The following is a 27,501-nucleotide window of genomic DNA, read 5'->3' as shown; positions in this document are numbered from 1 at the left end:
GGAAAAGTAAAATTAAATTAAATAAACTTTGTTAAAATTATATTGTTTAAAATTATTTTTTAACATTTAAATAATTTATTAATAATATTATTTTAAAACAAAAACAAAAAATTATTTTTTCTTTACAATTTTTCATAAACATTCTTTTTTATTTGTACAATAAGAACTGCGATGTATATGTTTATTACTTATATGACTATGAAATAATGGTAAGAATTGATATAATTTAAAGAATTTTTATTCTTAAGAAATAATATGTTAATGATAGTTGACGAGTTCATTGTGTCATATGTGTAAGGATGTGAAGTTATATTTCAAAAAAGTTTTAGACAACGAATAAAATAAAAAAGATAAATTTTAAATTAAATAAAAGAATAAGTAAGAATAAAATTGAAAAAAAATTAATAACTTATAAACTACTAAAATAAGGTGATATACCTAACCAACTTATCTTAATAAAAAAAACCTTATAAACTAGTCACAATAACTTATTATAAACTCCTCAAAAAGTCTTACCAAACATGGTTAAAGACTTAAAATTGTTAACTTGGATTGCTATCTAAAATAAGACAAACAATATTAAAAGTGAGTTTTATAATTTGGAGAGGAAATAATCCAAAAAAGTACAAGTAAAGAAAATAAACTAATTAACGTACATATAACTATAACATATTTTATATTTTCACCATTTACACATATCAAACATATCTATTTTAGGTTTTCCTATTCATAATGTTTGACCTGCATCATTTTCTCAAAACTTGATAATTATATATTTGAAATCTCCATCGTTTTAAAGTAACTGTTTATAATTTTAAATAATTTAGAAATAACTAACATATTTTAAATCCTATGAGACGTTAATTACTTACGTCTTTCAAAATAAAAATAAAAAGAAGCATAATAAAAAAATTATTAAGGTCTTTACGTAATTGGATTTGATAAATTTAATTATATTAAATTAGTATTTAATGATATTAAAACAAAGAATGAATCTATTTTTAAATTCAATATTATTTATAACTTTTAATTTATATTATTATTATTTTCAATCATTTTCTATTAAATTAGTGAATTACATTTTCTATATAATCTTGAGCTAAAATGATATTTTTTTGTTCTCTCTGAAAACTCGTCGTTTGAGGAACCCAATTCTGCGTTTTTGCTCTCAGCACTAGTGTTCTCTCTGTTATCTCATCTCTCTAACCCACACTACACCACCGCGCCGTCGTTTGAGTGTTTGACGGTGACATCCCTGTTAAATTTCTCTCGCGGACTCGCCGTCACTGTCTCACGGAGGCTACTGGAGCTGTTTGGAACAGCGTCCAATGGCGTCCCTTTCTCAATCTCACCGTATCGCACTCCCTTTCTAAACGCACGCGGCGAGGTAATCTACTTTCTGTTTCTGTTTGAGCTTATCTTAATTGCTTTACTTGGGATTGTCTATTCAAATAAGGTTTTCTTCTTTCCAATTGAGGAATTTTCTTGGATTGCTTGTTCACTCTTATTTATATACAAATAAGTGTTGGATTGACTTAATTAGTCTTAATGCACTAGAAAACACCATTCTTGCTTGCTTGCTTGTAATCTAAATAGTCACCGGCTCGGTTTTCACAACATTGCTAATTACCACTAATGCCAATTCTCGCGAAGGTTTGTCTTTACTTTCCCACGACATACATTCTGGTATTCTTTAACTTAGATTTCATGACTTTGAGGTTGCTTTTTTAAACAGTGATGATGGCGAGACTCGCTCCCCCTTTCAGTATCTTCACACAATCCCATTACTGGCGCCCACTTCTCTCTTCTCACAACGCCAAACACGCCCTAACTGCCGCTACTAACTTCTCCATCACCTCATTAGCTCGAACGCCCAAATCACGAGATGAAGGAACAACCACCACCATTAAGCTTTCGAGCAAATCCAGAAGAAAAGCCTTCTATGAGTCCCCAGAAGGAGTCTTGTTGCGCAAGCTAAACGAGTGCTCAAAGGACGGAGATGTCATTCAAGCGCTTCGCCACTACGACGAGGCTCGAAAATTGGGGGTTCTACTCAGCCTTGATCACTACAACAAGTTGCTCTACCTGTGTTCTGTTGAAAGTGCTGCTGGTGTTCCCCATTTGGGTCTCAAAAGGGGGTTTGAGATTTTTCAGCAGATGTTGAATGACCGAGTTCAGCCCAATGAAGCCACTTTTACCAATGCTGCTAGGCTTGCTGCTGCCAAGGAAGATCCTGACATGGCTTTCGAATTGCTGAAGCAGATGAAGAATGTCGCGATTGCTCCGAAGCTGAGATCGTATGAGCCAGCTTTGTTTGGATTTTGCAAGAGGGGTGATGCCGAGAAGGCTTATCTAGTTGATGCTGACATGGTTGAGTCTGGGATTGTGGCGGAAGAGCCCGAGCTTTCTGCTCTTTTGGAAGTCAGTGTCAATGCCAATAAGGAAGACAAGGTGTATGAGGTTTTGCATCGGTTGCGTGCTACGTTGAGGCAGGTGTCTGAATCAACTTTGGGGATAGTTGAGAACTGGTTTAACTCAGAGTATGCTGCGAAAATTGGGAAGGAGAAGTGGGATGTTAAGAAGGTGAGGGAAGGGATTGCGCGGGGAGGTGGAGGATGGCATGGACAAGGGTGGCTTGGGAGTGGGCGGTGGAAGGTGGTGAATACTCAGGTGAACGAGGATGGCGTGTGTCTCTCGTGTGGGGAGAAGCTTGCGAGCATTGATATTGATCCAAAAGAGACTGAAAATTTTGCTGCCTCATTGTCTAAATTAGCTTGTCAAAAAGAAGCTAAGGCAAACTTTGTTCATTTTCAGGTAGAACAGAATTCACTGTTTTGTTTAGAAATTGTTTGGTTACTTGAAAGCTGAATTTGGTGAAGGGAAATCCTTTTTTCCTGTAGGCTACCTTTGACAAGGATTGTATAGTCTAGTGCCTTTATTTTCAAGTCTTTGTCTTCAATTAGGTTATATATAAAAGAATTAGCAACGAAATAGTGACTGATATAGCAGTTTAACTTCTGCAGACATGGCTTGAGCGGCATGGTCCGTTTGATGCTGTTGTAGATGGTGCCAATGTAGGCCTTGCCAATGGGCATAATTTCAGCTTTTCACAGGTGAGCGTGAAATTATTGAATTTATTAGCACATTAGGAAAGTAACCACTTAATGGTTCTTTGCCCTTGGTTGTAGCTTAACACTGTTGTTGAACAATTACGTCAAATAAGCCCTTCAAAGAGATTGCCTCTTATAATTTTGCATATAAGTCGGGTACATGGTGGTCCTGCTCAGAATCCAAAAAACAAGAGACTTATAGAAAATTGGAAAAAAAATGGCGTTCTTTATGCTACACCTCAAGGTTCAAATGATGACTGGTAATGCCGTACTTCCTTAATATTTAAGTTAGATTGAGTTGCCTAATTTCCTTTTTTTCTTATTTTACATTTCCAAAGAACCTAATGATGTTGATTGATCCATGTAGCTGACTCCATCTAGTGGGATAGGGGTTTGCTGTTGTTAATTTGTTGTACCACACATTTAGAACATTGATATGAATATAAATTCTCTATAGTCCTACAATTCAGTTGTACTAAAATGGTGTTTTGTTTATCACAGGTATTGGTTATATGCTGCTGTTAGTTGTAAATGCTTACTGCTAACAAATGACGAGATGAGGGACCACTTGTTCCAACTATTGGGTTCTAATTTTTTCCCGAGATGGAAGGAAAAACATCAGGTATTCTAAATTATCCAAGAATTTCTTATAACTCTGTCCTGATTCCAAATGCATTCATTATAAGACTATTCTGAATTCTGCTTGTCTTCTGTATCCATAACCATTGACTACCCAAGGTCAGCGACAAGGATCATAAAACTGCCCCTTGAGAAAAAAGAAATTATTAAATGGGCTGTTGCACATTGTCCTCAATTTAATTGTCAAATGCCAATATGTCTTCACACAACAATGTTTGCTTAACTGTAATACTAGGTAATCTAATAAGGAATTAGGAGGTCCTGTGTAGAATAAGCTTATGAATCCTACTACCCTGATACTTAAAAGAACTTGCATATATAGCATAATTCATCATGCTTCTGATCCAAAAAACTGCATTTTTTTGGGATGATATAGTTTGATTGAGAAATCAAGGGAAGAAGGTAACTCTATACTTGAGTTTTGGATTCAAACTTTGGAACAAATGGATTTTTATAGGAGTAAAACAAAGTAGATGCATTGTAATTTGAGCAAGAAACAAGAAGAAAAAGAATACTTGGAAGTAAAATTGGGGAAATATACCATACTATAGGTTTTAGATTTAAATATCTGTTATCTATATTACGGAATGATGGCGAAATCAATGAAAATGTCACATACAAGATGTAAACTAGATGATTAAAGTGGAGGAAGGCATTGGGCTTTAGGGTTAATTGTGATCAAAGTACCTACCAAACTCAAAAAGAAAGTCTATGGTAGTAAATGTTGGACTTTAAAGGGGCAACAAGAGGAAAAGGTGGTAGATTTGAAGATTTTAAGATGGATGTATGGTCACACATGAAAGGATAGGAAACAAAATCATTATAATAAGATATTGGTGTAGCACCTGGTGACGGATTCATAAATTTTAAATTGTGGGAACAATATTCATATATGTGGGGGCAATAGTAATATTATAGATTGATTTTTATTACAGCATTTAAATTATAGGGACAATGTATAATTATACAAGTATATGATATTAAGAAGAAAAAAAAAAACATGTTCGTGCAGCTGCCTCCAAATTTCAAAAAGTATATCTGTCCTTTGTGGCACCAATTAAAGAAAAAAGATAATAGAAAATTGGTTAAAGGGGTTTGAACATGTGCAGAGAAAGTCATTGGAAGCATCAATGAGAGTAGATTGCATGATATCTAGCCCTGTAAAAAGGGGGAGAGGGAGCTCAAGAAGGGCATTGGAGGAAATTGTTTGGAGGGATCTCAAGATAAATAATATCCCTGAGAATTTGTTTTTTAATGACATTGTGTAATCCATGTAGCTGACTTCACCTAATGGGATAAGACTTTTGTTATTGTCGTCGTCTAAAACTCACTAGAGTTTGTTATGTATCTGTGCTAGAATCAGTTCTCAAGAATTTTAGCCTTTCTTGATGCTGGATTACTGATGTATTTGTCTTTTGCCAATGATTTTTGTATTAGGTTTTTTACTCCAATAATGAAAGGATTGATGATGCATTTTTTGGTTTACAGGTTCGAACATCAGCCTCAACTTGTGGACGCTCCCTAATTATGCCTCCCCGTTATTCAATAGTTATTCAGGTGAGATGATAAACCGACTGCTTTTGTTGTTCTGTTGAATATAAAAAAACAGGTTTTCACCAAGCAAATGGTATATTGGTGGCTATAAAGTTATTCTTGCTTAGCATTGAAATATAATTCATATCTGTGTACTCAATCTGATTTTGTCCAATTCTGAGGAGCCTAGGGTTTGTCTACCCCCACTTGTATTTGTAGCTCTTCTATATTGAAAGGGAAAAAAGTGATTGACAGATAAAACTGAGCTTTCCAACTTACTTATATATGCTAAATACAATATTACTGCAGGAATCAGCCAGTGGTTGTTGGCATGTGCCAACTGTAACTACTGATGATCATGAGATCCCAAGGAAATGGTTGTGTGCCACAAGATCCAGAAAAGATTCATTACATAATCTATGAACATACTCCTCCAAGTCTGATTGCACATGAGGGAGCTGTATTTTCATCTTGGTTTGTTTTCAGTAGTCATCCCAGTTTTTTCTCATCCTGAGTTGCAGTTCATAGCAGCTATGATGAATGCAAGGCATAAGATACAATGCTGCTATTATTTCCCTCATTTTTGAGAAATCTATATTTTTTGTATCTCAATTGTTTTTTCCTTTAGCTCCAGGCTGCCCAGAAAAGCAGAAAGTTTCTCCTTCCTGTTGGAATATCTTTCAATTTTGTTTAATAGCTGATATATGCTGCCAGTATTCAGAAATAATGCTTAAAAGGCAAGTCTAAGCAGCATGCATCAGATGGCTTGGGGGAGTATCGTATTGTTCCGTGTATTCTGCTCAAGAGCCTTGAGTCAAGTGGTATTAAGTTATTTTAGGAGCTGATTGATCACAGGATCGAAACTGAGTCCAATTTAGCTTTACCTATACTTCAGTCTGCCTATGTAATCTGTATACCTCATTTGTAACAAAAATAGAACAACATTGTTGTGCAGCTTGTGCTAGCATACTTTTCCTGAAAATAGATTTGGTGTTATTGATGATTATTTGGGCCATTGAGTTCCAGACATGGATGTATAGACAGGATTCATACAAAATTTTTGGCCCCTTCACTTTATACATTTGATTTGATGTGCATCATGTATGACGAAGCACTGAAAAATGTTGTTTTATACAATTTTGGGACATTTGTTGTCCCTTAGGATTTTTATGAAGTACTCCTTATCCTTTATATAAGATCCTTTTAGTCAATTCATATTCTTTAGTTAATTTGTCAATAATTTGTACTCTTCTTTCAAAATTATCTTTTAATATTTTTTGTTTGTTTGTTTATTTAAAGGCCATATATACACACCCCTTTAAACTAGTTAACCGTAGTGTGAGATATTGATTTGTACGGAAGAAACTAATAGCATATTTGGTTGTAAGTTGGCATGATTTTCCATATTCCTTTTAAAGCTAATAAATATTGCTTTTGCATTTTTCGGCACTTAGACATGGTTTATCATGTCATGACTGTGTTACCAAAAACACAATAAGTCGTATTATAATTATTATCATATTTGCTTCCATGAAAGATATAATTCCCTTCACATGATTTCAGGAGATGTTTAGGTTATATTTTGAAAGATATTTGATAGAAATTAGAACAAGGTGAAATGAAGCGTGCAAGTTAAAAGAAAATTTACTGGTGTCAATTTGCTCCCCACACAAAATTAAGCAGACACTAGCTGTGATGTAAAACAACAAAATATAATCATATTAAACTCAAGTCAAGCATGTAACACAGGACACAGGAAACTTCAATTGCCGTTGATCAAGCCAAACAATAATCTATTTTTGGTACTAATAATTACGGTTGTCATCTTATGTTATCCATAACCTATATGCAAGGGCCTATTGTATCCTGGCTATCTATATCTCTTGCATCTGATCGTTACAGCAATGTAATCAGTCTTCCCATTATCTTATAGAGCCAAGGAGGGAAAAATGAAATGGCTCACACTTGAGAGCAGAAACACACCATTGCACGCCAAAAACCTTAAGCTGAACATTGCTTTAACAGGGAGTTAAAGAAACATGAATTGCAAGCAGCAACTTAAAAAGCAGACTTCATTCCACCATGGGAGCAATGAATGCAACCCTCTATATTCCAATCCATTTCAAGATGATAATACATATAACATTTAATAATACATCATATCCTCAATTCAATCTCTATTGGGTAGTATAACAATTGATTCCAAAATGAAAACAGTCTTCGCCAAGCTTTTAAAATTCTGGCTCCTATGGGCAGTTTTGCTGCATTTCTTGATATTGTGAGAAATTACAGACAAATGCAGTCCATACCCTGACATTACAGCTGAAATCGCGACCACTAACCGTTTTTTAAAAACCTTGGTCTAATCTTCATCCAAAAAAGAATCAAAAAATATATAAGCCATCTTCCTCTTCTCCTTCATCATCATCATCATCATCATACAACAACATATACTCTTGCCCCAATTCCTCATCCTCACCATCATCATCATCTTCCAAACCAAAACCATGTTCTTCTCCCTGTTCTCTTCTCCTACTATTCTCCCTTCTTCTCTTGGGCACCAAATCACCAACCTCCCCATTCTCCACCCCACTCCACGGCACCCACAAATCAGCGTGGCGCCCGAGCGCCCTATCCCAATCCCCGACCACCACGGTCCCCAAATCCGCCTCCCTGGCCCTCCTCAACATCTCCGAAAAATCCGAATCATCTGAAACCAAAAACAGCCAATCAATCCCTCTACTCATCGAGTGCACCATTTGCCTCTTCAAGGCCCAATCCGCCGCCTGAGGCTTATCCTGCACAGTCTTCACAAACACCCCCGCTCGCCTCAGCTCCGCCGCCAGCCCGTACCCGACCTTGGGCACTACAAGCGTCCTCGCCGCATCGTCATACTTATGGTTCCCGCGCAAAAAACGTTCTTTGAAACGGTGCCGTTTTTTTCCTTTCAAGGACTTGAGACGGTTGAGCTTCTTCTGGCGCTCACGCTGGTGGAGCTGCTTGAAGTGTTTTTTTAGGTCGAGGTGGGTCTTGCACTTGCGCCCGCACACGCCGCACGTGTAGGGCTCCGGTGGGGTGATGATTCCCTTTCGTTCGAGGATGTCGAGGTTTTTGCGGTCGCGGCGTTGCTGGAGGACCCACTGGGGGAGGTGGACGAAGGCGTGGCGGTTGGCGTAGGCGGAGAAGTCGACAAGGTCGCCGAAGCGGGCGGCGAGGGTTTTGAGGGAGATGGCGACGTCGTAGGGTGGGCCGCGGGGGGGTTTGTTGTCGAGGTCCCAGAGGACGACCACCTTGGAGGCTTTGGGGGCGTAGATTCCTTGGCTGTTCTTCACCATGTCGATTTCGATGCTGTTGTTGTTGTTGTTGTTGCTGCAGCATTGGATGCGTGGGAAGTGACGGTTGTGAGGGAAGGGTTTGGTAGTTGTAATTGTTGTGAGGGGAATGGAAGGAAGGGTAATCTGGGAATGAAGATTGAAGTGGATTGTGTTTGCATTGTGGAGGAGAAACAGAGAATTCTTCATGTTTTTCTCATTCGCACCACTCATGGATACAAAGATAAGGGGAAAAGCCAAGGAATCTCTTCCTCTTCACACTTCAGGAGTGGATTTTTTTTTTTTGACAATTACTTAATGCACCTCCAAATATTCTAATATGTCCTTATACCCCTTTTCTCCCTCTCTCTCTCCCACCACCTCCTCCTCCGTGTTCCTTCACTTAGCCACCATTACTCTTGCACTAAACACAACACCATCATCACCAGATCCACCACCTCCTCCTCCGTGTTCCTTCACTTAGCCACCATTACTCTTGCACCAAACACAACACCATCATCACCAGATCCACGCGTCCAAACATGATTTCATTCCATCACCTTCGTGCAATTGCACACGAAACCCACCATTATTGGCGCGCCCACCATATGCATTATGGATTGTTCAATTCGTAATGCATTTGTACTGCGGATTGAATAATTCGTTATGTTTTTTTTGTATTACAGGTTGAGCAATCCGTAATGCAAAAAAAATACATTACAGATTGAGGAATCCATAATACATTTGTGTTACGGATTGAACAATCTATAATGCGATTGGAGGTACCAAAATTCAGCACCACACTTACTTATTTTCTTGACCAAAACTCAACGTCGCAATGATGCACACTTCACTCCCCTAGCTTTCTAGTCTCTCCTCACACTCATGTTCACACACTTCACTTGAAGAAAAAGGGTATATTAGAAAATTTAGAGGTGCGTTAAATAATTATCTTTTTTTGTGGGAGCTTACCAGGCTTGTCCTTATGCAGCCCAGTACATGATATTTGACTCTCTTTTTTTGTACAAGTTTTTTTTAAGTGTTGGAGGGCACATGTTATTTGAGGCGTTCATTTCTTGCACTCTCACTGTTACACTATTGCATCCTGTACCTCCTATTGTATTAAAAAAGCTCTTTCTAGAATACAAATTTATATTCTAGAATGTAGTGTGTGAAGTGTTGAATGGAAGAGTGAGAGTGCACGATACAATAACCGTTATTTTGAGTGACAATTTATAAGACTATAACCTCTGCTTTCTGATTTACAAATTTTCTTATATTTAATCTATGTTTCACCTAGCAACTATTGAATTTATTAGTATCCCTAATACTCCAACAACAACGACAATGAGTCAATGACAACAACCGAGACACAATCTCTTAATTAATTAAATTATATTTAATAATTTAATGGTATTATTAATAAATATATTAAATTGTTTTTGCTGAATTAATAAATATATTAAGTCTAGGATTCAATTTGATCAAAATAAAAAAAAAATAAAACATATGTAAAATAAAGCATTAGGCCAAATTACAAAAATTTTAAAAAAAGAGAACTAAAATTGTAATAAAAAATAGAAAGATCAAAATTGTGACATGTGAATCATTTTGTGTAGGTTTATTTTAGCTTAACTAAAAGTCAAATTTGAATCTTGAATATATAATTCTGTTAAATATTTGGAGATAATTATAGCTTAAAGTGATTCTATCTTACTCAACTAAAATTGTCTTTCATAAAAGATACTGATGATTTATAAAAAAATTAAAGCACGATCAAAATTACAATTCAGTCTATTTCTTATTATCCTAACGTGTAGTGAAATTTCTCATCATATCGTCTATTAATATTAATATTTTTTTTGCTTAATGAGAAGAAAATTCTAATTTCACCCTTATACAATGAAGCCAAATAATTTAAAAGTCGAAATACATTAATTCGAAATTGAAATGCATGCTATGGCCTATGTATAAGAGGGATTCTCACTTTAGCACTAAATTATATCTTGAGAATTTCTCATCTACCAAATGAGAATTTAGTTGGGCAAAAAGAAAAGGCACCAATAAGTGCAGTGGCTCGTACATAATACTTGATCAAATTGCATCCCTCTTTTTTTTTTTTTAGCATATATTGGGTTAAATATTTTAAAAAAATCACTTATTAATTAATGATTTTCCGTTTGGTTAGATTTTATCAATATAGTTTTTTTTAATGAAAATTAAATTGTTAATATAAATATTGTGAACTTATATTAATAAAAAAAGTATACTATATTAATAGTGTATTGTATTGATGTAATATATCGATTTCTTAATCCAGCAAAAAAAAATATTGATTTCTTATGTTAATAAAATTATTTATTAGTAGGCTTAAATATTTTTTTTCATGTAATTTTATATTTTTTTCATTTTAATCATTACAAAACGTGTTTATTTTACTTTTCGTCCTTAAAATATGTTATATAACATTTTTTTATTGTTCAAAAGTATTTTTTTTACTGTTCAAAGTGTTGTCTAAAGCCTTTTAAGAACAACAAATAAAACAAATACATTTTATAAGAACTAGATATTTTTTTTTGGTGGGACGAAAATAATAAAAAAATATTAAATTAGCGGGACAAAAATGTGTTTAAGTTTTATTAGTATAATACATAATTTTAATGTAAATTTACAGCATTTAATATCTATACTAAAAATTTATTTCATGTTAAACAAAATTTATACTAGAGTTAAATTCAAATATAATGTTACTAAATAGATTTTTTTGAGTGGAGCTCATGGATTTGAGTAGTTTCTTCAGTATATAATGACAAGTCTGACAAATTCATTAGGTCTGCTTATGGGTTGATGGAGCAACCCAGATATTTAATTTTTAATGGTAATATTTTATTCGGAGGTAACTTATAAATATAAATTAATATTGAAGTTTGCGGTAAGTTATTTATAAATATTATAAAAGTTTGTGATGAACTCTGAGTTTAGAATAATATAACATCTCCTTCTTCGTACTTTATTATTATATTGCAAAGAAAGGATACCTTACAATGCAATTTACAGTGATCAACCAAATATCACATGCAGTTCAACTTATAAGAAAAAGTACATATCTTTAACTTATCATTGAATTAATTAAAAGCGTGAAAGAAATTCTCATTGGCCAATCCAACACGATACATTACCATCTTACGAAATATATATTATAAAGCCATTAGCTATAATTTAAGCAAAGATGTTCACTTTTCTCAGCTGCATCAATTTGAAAAACCAATTCAATTATGTCTCATAATCAGATTAATTGGTCAGAGAATGATTATTAATTATTTTGGTTGATAGCTGCTTTGTGCCATCTGTTTTGAATAAAATCAATATGAACTATATTAGAAAAATATTAAACTGCTTTAGATCAGTAACGTTACTTCAACTTCTGAAGATTAATTAGTAAACGTTGGTTTACATGTCTACCAAAAAAAAAATTTGTTGGTCTTGATTTCTGCACAAGAAGATAAAATTAGGTCTAAAATTATATTTTCAGATTTACAACACGTTGGTCTATATGCATTTACTCGTCACTGTACCGCGTACCGTGCACAGTTTTTCGCATTTTATTACATATAAATTTCCCATCTAACATAATTTTCTCTGTATATATGTTTATTTATGATAGGTAATTTGCGTCAAATAATGTGTGTCGGTGTCAACTTTTGTTCAATTCTATTTTAACTGCATGCATGATACATTGAATTTGATGCTGTATCTGCAACTTCAGTACCCCAACAATATGCATCCAATAATGTTAGCATGAAGTATTTTTCCTTTGCTTGTTTTTGTAATTTGTTTTTTTTTCCTGCACTTAGTTTGGCTCCACTATGGCCATATTGAAGTGTCTCACTCAACAATGACTTTGCCATCTGGAATGAGACTATGAGAGTCATTATTCATGGAATAAGACAAAGTTTACATGTGGAAATGTTTTTCTCCAACCTCCATCTGGAAACATAGAACACTGACTTATGATGTTTAGGACGGTGCACTTAATGGCAGAGAGACTCGCACACTTGGAATTCTTTCCCAACAATGAATGGAATGTTGGAAATCCACTCGTAAATTGAGGGTATATTTCAATAACTTTTTTAAGGCAATTGCTACAAAAATGGAATGATTTTTTTTCTTTTTTGTTTAAAAACAAAATTACTATTAACATTTAATCATGTACATATTCAGTATTCTCATTATGATTTTTATTGTACCTCTAACATAAATTTCAATAAAAAAAAATCGTTTATTAATTCTTTAGCTAGTGTTTCTAGAATATTGATCAACATTTATTAAAAATAAAAATGAGTAAACAGTACTAATACTTATTAAACTCAAAAAAAATTATTTATTTCAAAAAAATGGTACAACTACTTTCCAAATACAAAACTTTAGTTTATTTATTTATTTATTCTTCCTTTTATCAGTTTATGTCTGTCATAGTGTTATTATTCCAAAGTGCCATTGCCAATTGTGAACTTTCACACCTTAATTGTTTTTTTTTATACTTTTATAGAGGGTGTAGATAATGAGAGAACCCAAAATCAGAGTTCCGTAAAAGCACCCATTTTGCATTTGGAACTTTGCACTGAATCAGATAGAGAAAGATTGTAATGAAACGTAATGCCAATAGCAAGATTATCTACAAAGCATCACATATAGTATTAATTTTGTTTATAATATGATTAGTGGAAAATCATTTCTACTGATGACAATTTGGCCACCACTAGTGAAGGAAGTGCATGAAATGGAAAGCACAACAACTCATGCAATGCAGCCCATGTTAGTTTTTTTTTTCTCTCTCTCTCACTCTCCTTTGAAAACTAAACAAAACAAAATACTAAATCAACAAACGCGTTTGCTCTCAAATGAGAAGTATTTGTCGGTTCCAATAAAATTAAATTAAAAGATACTGACAAAGAATTCATACTCCAAGGAAAACTCAACCTTATGTGACACTTCACCTTTTTTGTTTGATAACATAACTTAAGTACATGACATATCACCTCTTATTGCATGCTTTGATTGAACAAGTCTTAGTCAATGCTCACCATACCCCATTGCCCCCTGATCATTTTCTCCTCTCCTTCATTCCTTTACCATTACTCCTCCAAAGTCCAAACCACACCCTTCATTGCTAGAACAATAATCTATGCATAAGAAATTGAAAAGGAGATAAAGCATATTTTTTTCTTTTAAAAGATCATAGATGGGTCAAGTGATACATGTTGCGGTGGTGGCAGCATCCTTGGGATGTGTTTCAACCCTTTTGATGGTTTTTATATGGCGTTTGTGTCACCACAAGAAAGAGCACAGAAACTTTGTCCAACCCAATAGTTTGGCCAGAATGGAGAGCCTCCAAGCAGGAATTGCAAGACTTCATCAACAACCAACAATCTATCACCAATTTGCTGATCACAAAAACAAAAACAAAGGCAACTTTTATGTGTTTCATAATGGTGTCTCTAGAAGAGGACATTTGTTTAATTGGGATGATCATCCCTACCTTCTTGTTGATGCTGTGGAAAATGGTTGGTCTAGATTTGCTTTTACTAACTACAAGAGCAACATGCCATCTCCTTCAAAGAGATCAACCTCAACCCTTTTAGGAGCATGTGCTGCTGGTGAATATGGAAGGGAAACTGAGGCTGAGATAAGCTGGGAAGTGTGTAATGGATCAGCTGAATATATGCAGAAGATTAGGCTCAATCCTGGGTTGAAATTTAAAAATGTTCTTCACACAAACAACTTTTCCAATATGACTGTTGCTTCTGTCATTAGGACTGCTCTGCCACTTCCTGGCCCTCCTTTGGGGAACTATGCCTTCCCACAAGAGGCCTATTTTGAAATCACCATCTTGTGTTCTTGTGTCGATGATGATCATGAATCAGTTGTCGCGAAGAGAGAAGGTGAGAAGACAAAACTCCTCATTGAAGATGGTTCAAATGGAACAGGTGAATTGGACAGTGTTGAAGAAATGAAACTTGGACAGAAAGAGGGTGGTGGAAAGAGTGGTGGATCTGTGATGTTCTCATTGGGGTTAACAGCTGGAGGGGGTGTTCCTTTGAGAGTTCCAGGTAGCTACCTTCGGAGCATTGGATTCAATTCCAGTGGTTCTGTCTTTCTTGAAGGTAACTGAATTACCTACCCTTGTTTTATTGCTTGACATGTTCTTTTTTATTTACCATTTGAGCAAAGAAAGGCTTCAAGGCCATTACATTTCCTATAGGTCCTAAATTTGTAGACAAGAGGATAGGGTCATTATTCATTAGGTGGGGTAGTGATAAGTGCAGTACAAATTCAAAATTAATGAGTCATAACTCTTAAAGTTTTGGCTTTGTGCTTATGTTTTAGAAACAGAACAGCTTGACCCAATTAAAGACACATTTCTAATTCTCACCTAAAACATCTACATCAAAGGCCCACATGAAATGTTTTAACAGTCCACATTCCACAATATAACTACAATGTCGTACTTAGAGCAGACTAGACCAGTTATAGTTGTGTTATAGTAATGATTTTAATGGACAAAATTTAAGTGCTTTTTTTTAAGTGATTTTAGTGTTGTTCTCCTGTTAGAATTTGAGTTTTACCTTGATAACTTATGCTAATATTCAAAACAAACCTTTATTATGTGGATTAAAGTGGAGCCCTAATTCTAATTGAAAAACAGTATCATAAGCATACAAGGAGCTGCATTTTAAGTTTTGTCTGATTTTAATTTGTATGTTCATCTTTCCACATAACAATTTTACAACCAATCAAAAGATAAAGATAATATTCAAATAACTTCTGCAGGGCTTTCATTGTTTATTTTTATTATTTTAATATATCTTGAGTTTTTTTATTGGTTATTCTTTTAGTTATTGTGTTTATGATAAATTCACTCACTTGTACCAAGGAGGTCTAGCTCAATTAGTTGAGCATGGTGTGAGTATAGTAAACCCCCTAGTACTGTCTTCGATTCTTACATATAAAAAAAAAAACCACTCACTTCTACATATATAGTTCAATATTTTTGCTGATTTATTCATGTTCCTTTTGACACATCTAAATTGTGAAACTTGGATACAGGAATGAAACTTGTAATGGAGTCTGAGAAGGCACAATGGGTAGGAACTGATAGGGTAATTGGTTGCGGGTTTGATCCAAGGCAGAAAAAGGTTTTCTTCACATTGGACTCAGAGTTGGTGCATGTCATTCACTGTCAGTCAGAGGAATTTGGCACTCCACTCTGTCCAACTTTGGCTGCAAATATAGACATTCAGGTTTTGGTTAATTTTGGACAAAGTGCATTCAAATATGCACCTGCAAATGCACAAAGAACACCAAATCCATGCTTCATAGCCCCACTTGTGAATTCCCCTGGTGCTACCCTTGGTTATGATGACAGCAAGGAGCTCTTCTCCATGGGAAGGATTGATTCTCAGTGGCTTAATCGATCCGCAAACAAAGGAAACATCCCCAATGGGAATAATACTCAAATCTTAGATTTTGATGAGGCTGATCTATTTGAAATAGTCTTGGATGGTTCAGAAAAGTCTCAAAACACAGTGTCATAGCTCATAGCAAAGGAGGCATAATTCAATGTGGTTGTCTTGTCTCAGGGAATTAACCTTATTTCTCCTTGCTCAAATACCCTTTGATCTCTCTTGGACCCTTTTTCTTTCTCCTCAAAACATAGTGCGGTAACTGGAGAGGATCTAGGTCCATTCAAACATGGGTATGGTATGGCTTTGCTGCACATACATCACCTTCATCTGAGAAGCATATTCGGCTGCCATAGGGGCTTAATGAATCAGTCGTATATTGAATGTAGAAAACACACCGAAAGAAGTTCATATACATGGCTGACTTTATTGTCAAATGTGGAGAGTTTAACACTGACTAACTAGTCATAACAGTTTTTTTTTTTTTTGTCTCTTCTTTTCTATTCTTAGCTCTTAGAACATAGTTTTCTTCTTTGGTGGCTAAGCACCTAGTTTTGCTTTTCAGAAGAAAACATTTCCTTTCATATGTAAATAACTAACTATGTAATCTGATGTAGTATATTACACTTTCTGGCTTTTTCTTTCAACTTTCTACAAACATTCTAATTGCAAAGCGGCACCATGATGAAAAATGTTATGCAACAAGAGCAAATTTTCATAGATATTATTTACAATGAAATCTTTCTTATCGGTTTTCTCTAATGTTCTTCTTTGGTCTCTTTGATCTCCTTTTTAACTTGACTAAAAATATCCAAAAATCTATCGTGGCTTCGTGAGTGATCCATGTTCATTATATTGATGAATTTTATGTTGGTCGTTGAGGGCCTAACACAAACCTTCCTCCTTTACCCAGGGTTGAGACAGGTTTGGGACTGACTATGAAATCATAAGCGGAGTTATGACAAAAAATGTTACAAGCAGGAAAAGTGTTTCATTCACATCGTGGCTATTAATAAAGCCACGAAGAATCCTTATTATCCTTATTGATTAAAAAAATTACAAGAAGAATCCTGAAAGGGTTATATTTGTATGGAGCAATTTCCTGTTACAGATGATTCGGCAATTCATGAAGCCCTTTTCTAAGTGATAAGCATTTTTTCTTTTGTTGTTGTTGACAAGATTTGGCTCTAACAACGAAACTTTGAAAATGCAACCAATAATAGCATTTAGTTTAGTGAGTTTCTGGCATTTGACTAGCGATATAAAACAATATTATCAAAACATATTTACGTGTCACCAAATCTTTAAGTTTTAAGTCAACATACAAGGGTGTGTGTGCCACGCTAACTCGCAATAATCATAAACTATAGTCCTCTTAAGGATTCACCCCTCTCGCTCAACATAATCTTCATAACCTCATTAAAATAATCTTAATTCCACAATGATATGACAAACATCTTTCAACCAATCTTTGTTGTGTGGTGCATTTAATTAAATTAAACATCGTGAGGTTCACTAAGTATGACTTTCTAGGAACCACGGCACAGCACTAAGAATTGAACGTATTTAAGAAATAATTTAGGAAACAAAAAGTATGTCCTGAGACTATAGTATTTGCTATTAATCATACCCGAAAGGAAATTAGCTAGTGATAGAACCGATGGCAATATCTACGTGTTGGCATGTGAGCCTTGAGGAGCCAAGGGAATACGGAGTACCTACCATGTTTTATCAACTCCTACCTACCTTAACCAACAATGATTGGTCGTAGTGGCCGGAAGTGAACTATAATCCCATAAGAACTTTAATTGTAATATGATGTCATTGATGTGTTGATGGTTAGTCTCACAACTATGTCTATGGAATAACCAGTCAAAACCCAGAAAAATCCCTACCTTAATCACGTGTATGACTCTTAATCATGCATTACTATACTAACTAGAAACTTTTTTTTTATCCATAGGAATCGAAGACAGGTACAGGAGGATTTACAATAATTCACTTATTCTGCTCAATCAACTGAGCTAGACTTCCTTAGTATACTAATTAGAAGCTAACGAAACATGAAGCTCCACTAACTTTCCTTGTTCCTTCTCTCAGTCATTTTGGAGCTGAACACCATTTATATGGTCTCTCTGCACAAGATGTGATCAAGAAATCATTGAAGTCCTTACCTCCTTAAGTTTGCTGTCCATTGGTCACTATCAGTCAAATGCATGCCCATGTTCTGAAATTATTTTCTCATGATATTAAGTTGCTGCTTGGGTTAACGAGGCTAGCTCCCACCCATTAGAGTAATGAGTAATCACACAACTGAATCTCTTTAAATTTGACAATGTGCTTCCTTATACTCATAAATTGCAGGTCGTGCAGTTACTTTAAACTACAGGTTAGGTGATTCTATTCATCATTATATTAAGTTGATGTACTTAACAATCCAAGAAAGGGTTTATGTTTTCTGTGTTTTTAGTGCCGTAAGACCTTCAAGATAAGGCCTTCTAAAAGTTATTCTTGGTCATTAATTAGAAGCCCAGTCCTACAGCATGTTTGTTAAGGATTTTACTTTAACCCTATATCCATTTGCAAGTTTCCACACACTCTTCAAAGAACTTCTTCCTGAACGAAGCATAATTTCATTCGGTGGAAAAACAAAGCCATGAAAATTTCTTTGTTAGAGGAACTAATGCAAAAGAATAGAAAAACAATGAGAAATCTTAACACCAGTGATGTTTGAAAAAAATTGAGCAAAATCCATCTAATTACCTTTTCTTCGTTGCGAGTTTGTGTTGACCACATTCTAGTTAGAAAATTAGTTAAAAATAAACCTTCCCTTGAACATGCCATTATGTAATTTACGTGAGACTTTAAATTTTCTGCGGAAATTGAGAAACAAGTTTCTACTTCACTGCTAAAAAGTCAGAATGTTTTTTTTTTCTTCCCCTTGCGTGCAGTACTTCTGAACCCATTGATCAGAGATTATTCTTTCTAACAATTTCTGATTCTCTATTTGCTATATATCCAGAATAATTGTTCTTATTGTTAGAGTGGGTTCAATTAATAAAAGATGGCAGAACAGTGCACTAGTTATATAAAGCTGTGCCCGATGAAGTATTAGCAACACCATCCCAAACATTCAACTCACAAGTTCTCCTTGACTCAAATCGTTAGAAATTTCATATGTTCAGTTATGACATTTTATTAGCTTTGTTATAACTTTGAATTCGTTGACATACTCTTAATAGGTAAAGTTGCCAATATACTCATTTTCAACAAAAGGTAAATCTTGAAAAGTTTCAAATTTTTATAGCCTCACAATCTTAATAATTAATAGGTTTAAATTGGTGGGTAAGTGCAATTAGAAATATAAGGAGATTGGATTGGATTGGAACGAATAAGACAAGTTTAAATATAAAAGGAAAACTTTGACTACGTATTCAAACAATGGTAACTGGTAAGGACCTTCGCCGGCTTTATTGTTGAATGGCTAATGAATGAAAAATGTAACATTGATACTTTTGATATCGGAATGTAATTCATAGGTATATTCCCCAACTCATGACAAGAAACACTAAATCCTTATTCTACTACTTTAGACAACCAATGAGCAACACGCACAAAATACTGTTACCCTAAACTGGAACATAAAATACTACACAAATTAAGAACTACGGGACTTTCTCTATCGCCTGGATTTCAAAATTGCTCACCTAAACACATGGAATCGAACTTATGTTTTGGTACATTAGATGAAAAAGAAAGATGTAGAGCGTTCAATTCTGACCACCCAGGACTGATGCTACAACCTTTTTCAATGATTCAGATGCCTTGAGCAGATCAGACTCTGAATGCCCAGCAGAAACAAACAATCTAATTCCCACAGGCAAACGGCATTTGTCCAATGTTGATCTTTTGGAAACAACCACAAATACAGATTCTTCTTTCAAAACCTGCAAATACACAACATTAAGTATGATCAAAATTGAAAGCAACAAATTAAAAACATTACCAAGCATCATTCCTTACCCGTTCCGCGATATTTTCAAGCAGATGCAGGTCATCTTTCATGGAACCTCTTGATTTCTCTAATCTCAAATAAACAATAGGTGACTCTGGATTACTTGTAATTGTGATGCCTGGTATTTTTGACAATCCTGCAGTGGCCAATTTATATAAATAAAATAATCATAGTGCTTAACCAAAGCAACTATATAAAATCTTTGTTTTCATGGGTGGAAAACAAATGCAAATAAATAGCAATATTCAAACTGTTAGGTATTGTACACAAGCCAAATAGACACTACAATTACGCTTGGGAAACCAGCAGTGAAATCAAAGCCCACCTTTTCTTAAAAAAGCAATATTTTTCTTCAGCTTTTTTATCAGATTGGGATTTTCCTCCAGGACATCAATAGCTGTAATTGCAGCACTTGCAAGATATGGGGGCAAAGAAGCAGAAAAGACATAACCAGAGCTACTCAATCGCTGCCAAGGTTGAAAACAGAGATATTAGAGCATGAAACGTGGATGGGAAACAATTGTCATCATCAAACAATAAATTAGTGACAGCACACCTCTCCATCATGCAACTTTTACACTACAGTTCACGCCTATAAATTCAGGAATAAATGATGAAAAGCAAATAAAACAGAAATTTTCCTTGAGAATAAATTCTTAATTTCCACATTTACAGATTTCAGTTTTTTGTTTTCAGTATACTAAGAAACCTAACACATTACTTGTATATGGTTATTAGTTATACATCACATATGACACTTTCATACTTGGTGATCTATAACTCTTGTACTTCCAGTGCAGAATCCTCCTTCTGTGGCTAATGCATGTCCCATAGAAGCAGTTATAATGTCTATCTTCTCAACCTGTAGCATGTAACCATAAATCACAAATAGCAATATAATTTTGAATATATGCACGCATGCATCTAGGGTGAGCACATGCACACTCTCAAAACAAATAAATCCAATACATACTGGAACTCCACAGTATTCAGTGAGACCTCTTCCAGAACTTCCAAGCACACCCAATGAGTTGCTCTCATCTAGCAAAACACGAAAGCGATATTTTTCCTTCAATTTAATGATCTCGTCCAAGGGTGCTATTTCCCCAGAATTCTGAAAATATTACAGGGAAAAAGATAACCAGGTATCAGTCAAGCACTCAAACAATTGTTTTCATGTAGGCAAGGCATGTAAGTGTAGACAGATGTTAGTATGGAAAGTACAGAAAAAATTACTCTTAGAAGTTGGGCTTAAGGCCTTACTTAATCCCACAAAACCAGCTTGTAAGGTGAGGACTATCCAAGCCTTATAACTAAGTGCTTAGGCCATATTACTAGGCAATGTGGGATAAAACACACCACTCACACCCAGTACAATGAAGGTGCTTGAGGCTGTCATGCAGCCTAAAGAAGCTGTAATCAAGACAGGCTAGGGGTGATTGCAACTAAGGCAGTTTTCCAACAATATTACAATTCAAAATGATTAAGAAAACAAAGGCAAGCAAACATAGTTTTCAAATGAATGGCATTACAACAGACACTGATATCATATAAGTCTAACAGCAACACTGCCAACACACATTTTTGTTTATTTGCAACGCCATTTTGGCTCTTATAAGAATAATGTGAACAACCAAAAATTTAGAAAATAAATGAAAAAATTGCAAAAGGTTGGTTGGCAACAAGTATAAGATTATTTCTCTCGAGAACCAATCACTAGCATTTACCTGAACAGCGTTAAGTTTTAGAAGAGTTGGCCATGATGCCTTCATCAATCATGTTCCCCATTTTTTTAAAAATGAAATCAAATTTTAGAATAAGGTACAGAAGGCATATGCATTGTACAGACTTTAAGCCCATGGGGCTCTACGAAGAAGTGTGTTAGAGATATAAAATTGATCACATGTCTTTGCCTAACAGCTTTCGTTTTAAGGAGAGTTGGTTATTTACACTTTCCTATTTATATGTTATAAAGGCACAAAAGTGCATACATTAAAGCATGTGCCAGATTTATAAGTAGTTTCAAGCATATAGATTTGTGTTCTTTTGAAAGCCCAAATAATTACAAGTTCATTGGATAATAATATAAAACAAACCATAGGACTGTAACTCTTTAAGGCTGGAAGTTTATTTCAATCCTTCATAATTATCTTCAATTTGCATTTGTTGATTGCCCTACTATCTCAGCAGCACTGGCAGTTCATACAGAAAAAATTACCAATATCACTGGTTGCAAGAAGCAGCATGCAATTCAAACAGCTGCTTGTTTTGAAGCTAAGGGTTATGATGTGAGAACTTCTTTGAAAACACAATGTAGAAGTGTAAAGCTGATCTATCATTCACATGATAGACAGGATTTACCTGGTAGACAGCTTCAATAACAATATAACGCCTCAAATTCTTGGCCTTCTTATATTTGGCAGTAATGTTCTCTAAAGTTTCTCTTAAAGAATCCATGTCATTGTGCTTAAAATACACCACTGTGCTTCTAGAAAGATAAAGGCCATTCTGTATTCCCCAGTGGACTCCCTCATCCCTGTAAAACATAAAAACTTACAGAACATCAGAATTAACATTAACACAGCCTCCATTGATCAGCTGGTATCAAGTGAGTAACTGAACGGAGAAGTGACTCAGTTTGTTCTTTATACCATTCTAATATAGAAGCAAAAGCAATGAGACAAAACCAAAGAAAATAATTTTATTTGTGATGGAAATGCCCACTAAAAGCATAAATAAATGTCATGAGGTAAAAAAACAGATGAAAAACTGAATATTACAAAGAAGATATTCAAAGACAAACTTAGGCATACTTACGCCACAATTACATCTCCTTTTTTAGAGAAAGCGGGAATTGCACTGAACATGGTGGAAAGTCCATAAGAGTACAGAATTGATTCAGGGGTTCCTAAAAATTTTGCTATTCTTGCTTCACAGTCAAGGTGGACATCTGGGAAAAAGAAAATTATCATAAGCATACAAGCATTTACTCAGAAACAAACTTTAAGATTGAGTCCTACCAATTGTCCCATAAAATCCACGGGGACCACAAGAACCAACACCGTATTTCGCTAAAGCAGAAGAACATGAGTCCTATAAGAAAAAGTAAATATAAATTAACTACATCAACCCAATGCCCCAAAAAAGGAATTTATTATGAATATGGAGATCATTTCCTTACAAGTAGCTTTGGATGACCTATAAACCCAAGATAGTTTGCTGAAGCAAAATTGACAACTTCTTTGCCATTAATTATGGTATGTGGCCCAGCAGCACTGCATAAAAAATCACATTATTTTATATTCGACTTTGACAAGTAGAAGGGATATCTGAAATCTCACTTAATCATAGGGGTCAGGGGAGTACTTGTTAATTTACAATCCTTTTATCAAAATAAAAGGCAAGAATTTTATAAACCTAGAGGGTTATCCAGTGCACAAGGCTCCCATTATAGTGTGTTTTGGTAGGGTCTGTCGCAACCTTAAACCAGTGAACTGAGCAGAGAGGTTGTTTCTGCTGCTATAACCCAAGACAATTATAAAAAATCAAATAATAAAAAAATAAACAACCAACACCACCATACCAAGGTGGAAAGCTTACCAAAGCACTAGAGCTCTCTCTCAAAAAATTTCATAAATCCAAGTCAAGAAAATGTAACCAATAGCAGTGAAGTTGACAAGAATAAAACATGATAGCTTCAGGATTTCATCAACAAAATGTTTAAGATATTAAAAGTAAAAAAACAAACAAGGTTGCTACAACAAAAGAAAAAGAAATCACCTCTCCAGCACTGGTGGTTCATACTGCAACTCTTTATTAAGAGAAGGAATAAGGGGTTCTGGAACCCATTCGTCACATAACTCATCAATTTCCTGCAGATATTAAGCATAAAATTTAAAAATTGACAAAATACAATAATATGATGAATCTCAGATCGCATTGTACAAGAATTAGCATGGAACATTATGCTTACAGATTTAAGTCATAAGTTTTCCTTTAAAAGAATACGGTAATTATGTCCTTTTGAAAAATAACAGTAACTTTAGAGATTCTACACAATAATCGGAAAAAAAATCTACATGGAAAATTCTAGTTATAATAAATTAAATACAGAAAGAGACTGGTAAATTTGAATTTTGAAAACATATCTTGATAGAATTTGATATTTTAAGCAGTGGCTGCTGACAGACAGAAAAAACAAATTGCTAATATAGATAGATAGATAGAGAGAGAGAGAGAAGACAGTGAGTTACAACTTACAAGTTGAGCACACAAGTTAGTTATTCTTTAAAAAAACAATAATTAACTCAATCCTCATATCAAGTATTCAAGATCTTAAAAAAATTACTATCTTAGCTACATTCCAGAAATACATAGAACAACTCAATATTGCCAGCAAAGCTACCAACATGATACCAATTACAAAAGCATAAGCCTCCTATGATAGAATTTCAGTATAGACATAAAGATTGCGTCACATACGATCTTCTATGAATCCATTCGGAGATATGTTTCTAAAAATATAACAGAATAAACAATCACCCAAATAGCAATTCCAAATACATCATAAAGAGAGCTGCTATTATACAGCCACGGAGAGCCAGTGATTAGTTCCAAACTTCACAAACTGAAATCATCCCAAATTGATTTGAAGGCAAATGAAAACAGAACATAAATATTAGAGTAGTTCCAAGTAAGCATCAGGAAAAAAAAGCATATGCTCAGCAAATAAGCATAGCTAAAGTCCATATCAAAAGAGCATATTTTTCATCTATAGGAACTCCAAAGATTAATCAGCCTTGCAAGTTTCAAATCCTCATAAAGAATAATAAGAGATTACCCCATGTCAGGCCCCTAGAACAACTAAAAACCATAATAACTGAATGTCCAATCCAACACTAGTTTACATCAAAGAGTTAGAATAAATTCTAAAATCCAAATAGAAACCAATATTCAGCTGGGCAATAAACTCATAACAACATCGCATGCAAATTAAAGGTGAAGTCTGCTTACATTTGATGAAATAGGAAAATAAAAGTCATTGTATCAGGAAAAAAAAATAAAAACAATTGATAATTAAAGAAATGTCAACTTTATTTTCACATAAAAGTTTACACAATCCATGCACCAGCTCTACATCACATTCAAAAAATAACTAAAAACCTGAAAATATAAATAAATAAATGCCCACACACACACAAACAGCGAGATAAAAAGTATTGTTGAACTAACCTTATTTGTTAAAGGCCTTTTAGGAGGCTTGTAACTTTTCTGTGAAAGCAAGAAAAGTATGACAACTAGCAAAAACACTTCGATAAACAAATGTCCTTCAAAACACAAGGCAAAACAAATGGAGAAAAATCAATCAATTAACAATCAACTAATCAATTCAATTACATTCATAATCATCCATTCAAAAAGAAAAAAAGAGCAAGTTTGAGTCGAGGAAATGAAAAAATACCACCGATATGGACTCCGAAAACTACAGCTCGCGCAGAAGGACCATCCGACGCAAACGTCACCCAATCCAACGTCGCGTTCAAGAAATTCACGACGGCTGAGGCCATCGCAGTCTCAATATATCGCAATCGAATCCGCAAGGCAACTTTAAGAGCCGCTCATGCATGAACGAACATTCACACTTCTAAAAAATTCCGCAACACTATCAAACCAATGCAACACACGAATCAAACATGAACATGAACGTGCTAAACGACAAGTTGTACCGACGAATCGATTGTGCTGGAAATGGAAAAAAAAAAATCCGCAGCACTCACAAATCAAATCAAATCACCTCACTGCAACACACACGAACCGAACATGAACATGAACGTGCTAAACGACAAGTCGTATCGACGCAACAACGGGGAAGCAAAAACGACATGACGTACCTGGCGAGTGGGAGAGGGAAACGGCGCAAGATTCAGAATGAGATGCGAATGAATGGAAGAGAAGAACGGAAAAGAATGGCAAGTGGGGAAATTTGATGGAGTTTTGGATTGATGAATGATCCGAGGGCTAGGATGATGCCACGTCATGCATTGTTACGCGTAACTTAACGGTTGTCATGATGCACACGAAGTTTTCTTCTCTCCCTCCTTTCCTCGTCTCTTCCTTCATTCGCTTTCTATTTTTCTTTTTCACCGGAAAGTTCCCCTCTTCTTTTCTTGTTTTCTTTTTGGGCTGCATCTGCGTTGATGTGGAAGACGATAACAAAATTAAATGACGTTGATTGGAATGTAATGAAATAAATATCTTATTTATTTTTTAGATATTTTATAATCTTATTTTAATAAATTTAGACATTTTATAATCAACCATCAAGTACAATAACTAATATGATTTTTATAATGCAAAATTTTTGTTATTCTTTTATTCTCGTGGATAAAAAAAAATTAATATGATATTAGGTGAGTCTTTAAAAAATATTTTAAATAAATATATTTAAAAAAAAAACATATATGATTTGTTTCTTAAAATAAACAGAACTTTAATTTTTTTAAATAAAAACAAAGTACACAAGTACGCTAAAAAAACATAAAGTTGCTTATTTTATTAAATAAGTGTTTATTTTAATAAATATGTTTAAACAAATTGACTTATTGTTCAAGTTTATAAAATTATTTCTAGTTCAACCTTTATATATGTAACTATTTAAAAATATTTGGACAAAAAAATTGTTACACATCATAATCTTATTAAATTTAAACATGATTGTCTCTTAAAAAATATAAGATGAATTATTTATTTAATCCTTGAAAGATGTACATATTATCAATTTCTAGTTTCTGGATTTTGGAACTCATCAATTTATTCCACAAAAATGTAAATATTATAATAAATTAGTTTTGTTATTGAGTCAACATTATTTTCTTTTAACGTGAGTGTACAATGACACATCATTCGAATATGTGATAAATTCACACATGCCCAAGGTGTTTCACATTAATGCATAATATTTTGGAATAAATTGACAGTGAAAATATGATTTTTTACCGTTGCATGTAAAGTTAATGAAGATAACAACTCTAAGTATTAAATATATAGAAGTTTATTCTTCTTCTTCATGTCGTTCAACAAACTTATTCTCTTTCATTCTTCTTATTTGATTTAGAGCTCCTTGGTTTGTGTGATTCCCCTAAACCATGTTAAATGGATGGTGGGTCGAATTCAACCAAAACTACAAATGTGATTGCACTAAATTGTGTTGAATAGGTGGTGGTTACCTCCCATGTTTTTTTCTTTTCATGAGGGTAAATGTTCTTTAGTGTTGTACTCGTTTGAAAAGAAAGAATACTTCGTTGGTTTCAATTTCATGAATGCCACTTATGTGTTTTCACCGGCACCTTCTTCAACCTATGTGTTTATTTTCTTCCCCAAACTAATGCATATTGCTACACGCCTACAACCACTTCAATTATAGGTCGATT

General features: G+C 34.4%; 3 protein-coding genes and 1 pseudogene across 8 annotated transcripts; 2 read left to right on the top strand and 2 right to left on the bottom strand.

Annotated features, from left to right (window-relative positions):
• The first annotated feature begins 1,117 nt into the window (after positions 1-1,117).
• On the top strand, positions 1,118-6,473 carry LOC114393647 (proteinaceous RNase P 1, chloroplastic/mitochondrial-like). Its single transcript, XM_028355020.1, has 7 exons — positions 1,118-1,387; positions 1,736-2,814; positions 3,024-3,113; positions 3,189-3,370; positions 3,612-3,732; positions 5,238-5,306; positions 5,592-6,473. The coding sequence occupies exons 2-7, from the start codon at positions 1,738-1,740 to the stop codon at positions 5,703-5,705; spliced, it is 1,653 nt and encodes a 550-aa protein (XP_028210821.1). The 5' UTR covers positions 1,118-1,387; positions 1,736-1,737; the 3' UTR covers positions 5,706-6,473.
• A 502-nt stretch (positions 6,474-6,975) lies between these two features.
• Positions 6,976-8,847, bottom strand: LOC114391439 (annotated as a pseudogene).
• Positions 8,848-13,632: 4,785 nt separating this feature from the next.
• Positions 13,633-16,703, top strand: LOC114392188. Its single transcript, XM_028353235.1, has 2 exons — positions 13,633-14,757; positions 15,701-16,703. The coding sequence occupies exons 1-2, from the start codon at positions 13,836-13,838 to the stop codon at positions 16,186-16,188; spliced, it is 1,410 nt and encodes a 469-aa protein (XP_028209036.1). The 5' UTR covers positions 13,633-13,835; the 3' UTR covers positions 16,189-16,703.
• Positions 16,704-19,501: 2,798 nt separating this feature from the next.
• Positions 19,502-26,246, bottom strand: LOC114393662 (long chain base biosynthesis protein 1-like). 6 transcript variants are annotated; one of them, XM_028355043.1, is made up of 14 exons: positions 25,963-26,244; positions 25,849-25,869; positions 25,533-25,733; positions 25,304-25,398; positions 23,852-23,943; positions 23,253-23,346; positions 23,092-23,164; positions 22,889-23,021; positions 22,433-22,607; positions 21,045-21,185; positions 20,838-20,933; positions 20,397-20,538; positions 20,080-20,207; positions 19,502-20,003 (listed from the first exon to the last, which is right to left on the bottom strand). In XM_028355043.1, the coding sequence occupies exons 3-14, from the start codon at positions 25,636-25,638 to the stop codon at positions 19,827-19,829; spliced, it is 1,452 nt and encodes a 483-aa protein (XP_028210844.1). In that variant the 5' UTR covers positions 25,639-25,733; positions 25,849-25,869; positions 25,963-26,244; the 3' UTR covers positions 19,502-19,826. The 6 variants fall into 6 exon arrangements, with proteins under 6 accessions (XP_028210844.1, XP_028210843.1, XP_028210842.1 ...); XM_028355042.1 differs by having other exon boundaries at positions 25,849-26,244; XM_028355041.1 differs by lacking the exon at positions 25,849-25,869 and having other exon boundaries at positions 25,533-25,813.
• Positions 26,247-27,501: the final 1,255 nt, after the last annotated feature.

The sequence above is a fragment of the Glycine soja genome, chromosome 17, assembly GCF_004193775.1.
Source record: "Glycine soja cultivar W05 chromosome 17, ASM419377v2, whole genome shotgun sequence".
Lineage (NCBI taxonomy): Eukaryota > Viridiplantae > Streptophyta > Magnoliopsida > Fabales > Fabaceae > Glycine > Glycine soja.
This window is presented reverse-complemented; position numbering and strand designations above follow the sequence as displayed.